The sequence below is a fragment of the Myotis davidii genome, unplaced genomic scaffold (assembly GCF_000327345.1).
Source record: "Myotis davidii unplaced genomic scaffold, ASM32734v1 scaffold332, whole genome shotgun sequence".
Lineage (NCBI taxonomy): Eukaryota > Metazoa > Chordata > Mammalia > Chiroptera > Vespertilionidae > Myotis > Myotis davidii.
In genome coordinates, this window is record NW_006285779.1 from 4,674,742 (window position 1) to 4,679,087 (window position 4,346).

The 4,346-nt window shown below is 41.1% G+C and overlaps 1 protein-coding gene across 1 annotated transcript in view; it reads left to right on the top strand.

Annotated features, from left to right (window-relative positions):
• The window catches only part of LOC102761651 (cytochrome P450 2C23-like), a 16,810-nt gene extending 15,422 nt beyond the window's left edge, over positions 1-1,388 (top strand). The window contains exon 9 of the mRNA XM_015559357.1: positions 752-1,388. Coding sequence (XP_015414843.1) covers positions 752-933 — 182 coding nt within the window. The 3' untranslated portion in view covers positions 934-1,388. The remainder of the gene's footprint in view (positions 1-751) is intronic.
• Positions 1,389-4,346: the final 2,958 nt, after the last annotated feature.

The following is a 4,346-nucleotide window of genomic DNA, read 5'->3' on the forward strand; positions in this document are numbered from 1 at the left end:
GCAAAGGCGGCCCCAGGGCCGCCTTTGCCCTGCCCCCCAGCTCTTAGCTCCCCCCTGGGTTTCCAATCACTGTCAGTGGCAGGGAGCTTCTTCCTGCTTTCCCTTTCGCCTCCCTGCATTGTGCCTACATATGCAAATTAACCGCCATCTTGTTGGCAGTTAACTGCCAATCTTAGTTGGCAGTTAATTTGCATATAGCCCTGATTAGCCAATGAAAAGGTAGCGTCGTACGCCAATTACCATTTTTCTCTTTTATTAGTGTAGATAAAATTTGGTTCATTCTGTACAATCTTTGATCATTTATTTTCACTTAGTTTGTTGTGATAAAAAACAGACTGTGGTGTTAAATAATCTTCCACATTAACATATTTAGGTTTCATTGTGTGAAATGCAGTAGAATTTATTCCATTAATTCGTTATAGATGGATATACAGTTTTCACCTGACTCATCAATATCATAAATAACAATGCAAGTGGCATCCTAATAGATGCATCTCTCTTTCCTGTGGCTAAATACCCAGAAGGAGAACAACCCAATTAAAGAGCGAACATTTCTTGAGAGAGTTTTGATATATACTGACAAATAATTGGCTTCTGGCAGTTGATAAAATTCCCTTTTCTGATCAGTGTTTTCCATGGCTCTTAGGGGCATATTGTATTGGTTGTCTTGTTTGGCATATTGTATCTGAATATGAGCTATTTATTGTATTTGCATTTGGAGCGAACTAATGGGGATGTCTCCTCCTTCCAGGGAAACGGGCCTGTGTTGGTGAGGGCCTGGCCCGCGTGGAGCTGTTCCTCTTCCTCACCACCATCTTGCAAAACTTCTCCCTCCAGCCCCTGGTGGAGCCCAGGGAACTGGAGATCAAGCCCCTTGTCACTGGGCTTCTCAACGTCCCCCCGCCGTTCAAGCTGCGCCTTCTTCCTAGATGAAAGAACTTTCCTCTTTTAACAATTAGGTTCAAAGTAATTGCTTTTCCTCTGACTCCCCAATAGTCTTTCTCTTCATTTTAAATACTGTGTAGGACAGAAACACTACTCACTAAAAACTTGATGGACATTTGCTTAAATCTGCAAATCCCTTGACAAAAAGGAGCTGGGTCCTGGAAACTCCAAGGGCACAAGCACTGTATTCATACCCTGTACAGTTCTTTATAAACCACGCTTCAGCAGAACCAAGACCAGGCCCACACAAGGCTTTTGTCAGGGATAATTAGCAATTTAGTAGAGGCTTCACTCTTTCTGTGGCTTTGCACATATGCCGATTTTCTGCTGTTTTTCAAAACAGGGACGTTATTATAATAGCCTATGTGTGTGATTTCTATTTCCAATTGAAAGCGTGTATAGGATTTGTACCACATTCACAAAATAAATCCTTACTTCCACAATAGATTTTCTTTGTATGTTTGACTTTATTTCAAGTCTCAAACATTTCTTTCCATGAGTTATGGCCCTCTACAGTTAGGATAAGTTAAATACATGAAATTAAACAATAACCTATCACAAATCTCTCCCTGCCCCACCCTCATCTATTTGCAACTATTGATGTGCATGGGGCTCAAAGATGGTTCTTTTGTTTTTTTAGAAATATTTATATTGATTTCAGAGAGGAAGGGAGAGGGAGAGAGAGATAGAAACATCAATGACAAGAGAGAATCATTGATTGGCTGCATCCTGCATGCCCCCTACTGGGAATCGAGCCTGTAGCCCAGACATGTGCCCTGACTAGCAATCAAACTGTGATCTCTTGGTTCATAGGTCGACACTTAACCACTGAACCACACTGGCCAGGCTCAAAGAGCCTTCTTGCATAAGATGTCAAACTATGCACAGCCACATCCTATTCAGAAAGAGGTGAGAGGTGGATTTGGGGGTTGAAGAGCAAGAGGAGCCACAAGGAAAGACTGAGCATTCCCAAGAGAACGGTGACCCAGAAAATAGCTGCAACTACCCCAGCAGTGGCCCAGCTGTGAGCAGCAGCTGCCACAAAAGGATGGTTCAAAAACCAGCAGGCAGCCCCACCTCCAGGGACCCTGAGGGGAAAGGAGCTTTAACAGTAGAGCTGAGCTTCTGGGTAAATACCCCAAAGAATTGAAAGCAGGGACTTGACCTGAGATTTGACACCCATGTTCCTACGAGCATAATTCATAAGAGCCAAACGGTAGAAACAACCCAAATATCCATAGACAGATGAATGGGTAAGTAAAATGTGACTGTACATGTATGTACAATGGAATATTATTCAGCCTCAACAAGGAATTGTATATATTCTATAAACGGTGGAAGAAGCCAGATAGAAAAGACCACATACGTACATTCTATAAAATATTCAGAATAGGGAAATCCAGAGACAGAAAGTGGATTAGTGGTTGCTTAGGGCTAGAAAATGACTACAAATGAGCGCAGGATTTTCTTGGGGGTGATGAAAGTATTCTAACATTAGTCTGTCGTGATGATTGCACAACTCTGCATATTCTAAAAACTAAGGAACTGTATCCTTAAACAGGTGAATTTTAGATCCCAGCACCAGGCATGACTGTAACTAGAGGGAATCGGCCTACTCATGGGGAGTGAACAATGCAATTTAGAGCTTCCTATGGGGTGAGGGGAAACTCAGGCTAGATTGAGGCTGACGTTGAGATGGAAGAGAAAGACAGGTGAGATGAATTGAAATTATGCATAGGTCCTATCTGGTAAATAGTATTTCTACAAATTTGCAATCACAGCAAGACAGGTTTAGAACAAAATATCTTTGATTTTAGTGATGTCAAATATTAAGTCTCAAAGACCTTCCTTAACATAACCCAGTACAAAAAGTTTATATAACTTTTGGTCAGTTCTAGCTCTGAATTTTTGGTGAACTTGCATTCAGCTTCATATTTATGGTCATTTGGGATGAAAACCCTCCATAAATTTCCAGTTCTCAGGGCTCTTATAGACCAAGTCCAAGAAGCTTGCTCAGGCTCCTCTTTCCTGTGTGTCTTCTCTATTAGTTTCTAACACATAAGAATATGTTTGATCTTCAATGATGACCCGGCTGCTTCAGGATGGACATAGAACAGAATAAAGCTAGTAGATTTGAAAGCTGATTACGTCTGACATTTCCTAGCTGTGTGACTTAGGCAGGTCCAGACTTTCTCTGATCTTCATCTAAAAGAATTGAAATTAGCAACACCTACCTTTTAGGTTAGGGCAGTGGTCAGCAAACTGCGGCTCGTGAGCCACATGCGGCTCTTTGACCCCTTGAGTGTGGCTCTTCCACAAAATACCGACTTCTGCATATGGGCCACGAAGTTTCAATCATACTGTACGTGCGTGCCTGCATCTGGTATTTTGTGGAAGAGCCACACTCAAGGGGCCAAAGAGCCGCATGTGGCTCGCGATCCGCAGTTTGCCGACCACTGGGTTAGGGAGTTGAGGATGTATGTATTTTCCCTGGCAATTAATAGGGGCTCAAAAATGATGGATTTTTTGTTATCAAGTCACTGAAAATTCTACCATAGTCATTGCAAATTCAAATTTTAACTTTGAAGCCATTCATGCTTTTTTCCAGTCTGTTTCAGGGTTTAATGAGAAAATTCCAGGCTTGGTCACTATTCAATCAATTAATATTTGTCATATTTCTCTGATATAATATTGACATGTTGAATTGTTTTATACTTATTATAATATTGAATTTCTCTGAATCTAAGATGCCATCTGTTTTAAAATATATTCCAGTTTCAGAGACAATAAAATGTGAAATAAACAGCACCTTAGAATCAATGAAATATAGTTGCCACCTAGTATGTTTGGTCTGCTTAACAGGGCTGTTCAAAGTCTAAATTATGTTAGTCCTTTCTTTCCAATGGCCAGATTACTTTGTGCCAGACTCTTCCAGTTAACCTCTGCCAGACATCCTGATACCCAATATGATGTCATATCAGAGCACACATTGCATTCGTTTTTCTTAGAAAACTTAGAAAGAACCTCTTTACTTTCAGCAAGGAAGATGACACAGGTACAGGCTGTTTACCAATTAGGCAACGCCGGTACACAGAATGGACTCAGAGTCCATGCCATCCATGCTTCCCATTGGCTAGAGGGCAGTCTGAACCAACATGTCACCGAGCCAATGATGGCCCTGTTGGAAGTAGCGTTAGTGGGGACATGTGGAGGAGCCAGGGTTACTGAAATCCCATTTAATCATTTCCTGTCCTGTTCTAAAGTCAACAAAATGTCAATGAAAAGGAGATAGTTCATTATTTGTTACAACTTTTCAACTGTATTTAATACATGTATATATCAAGTATAAGAGGAACTGGGAGTCCAGAAAGAAATACAACATTGTAATCTCTGGTCTTAAG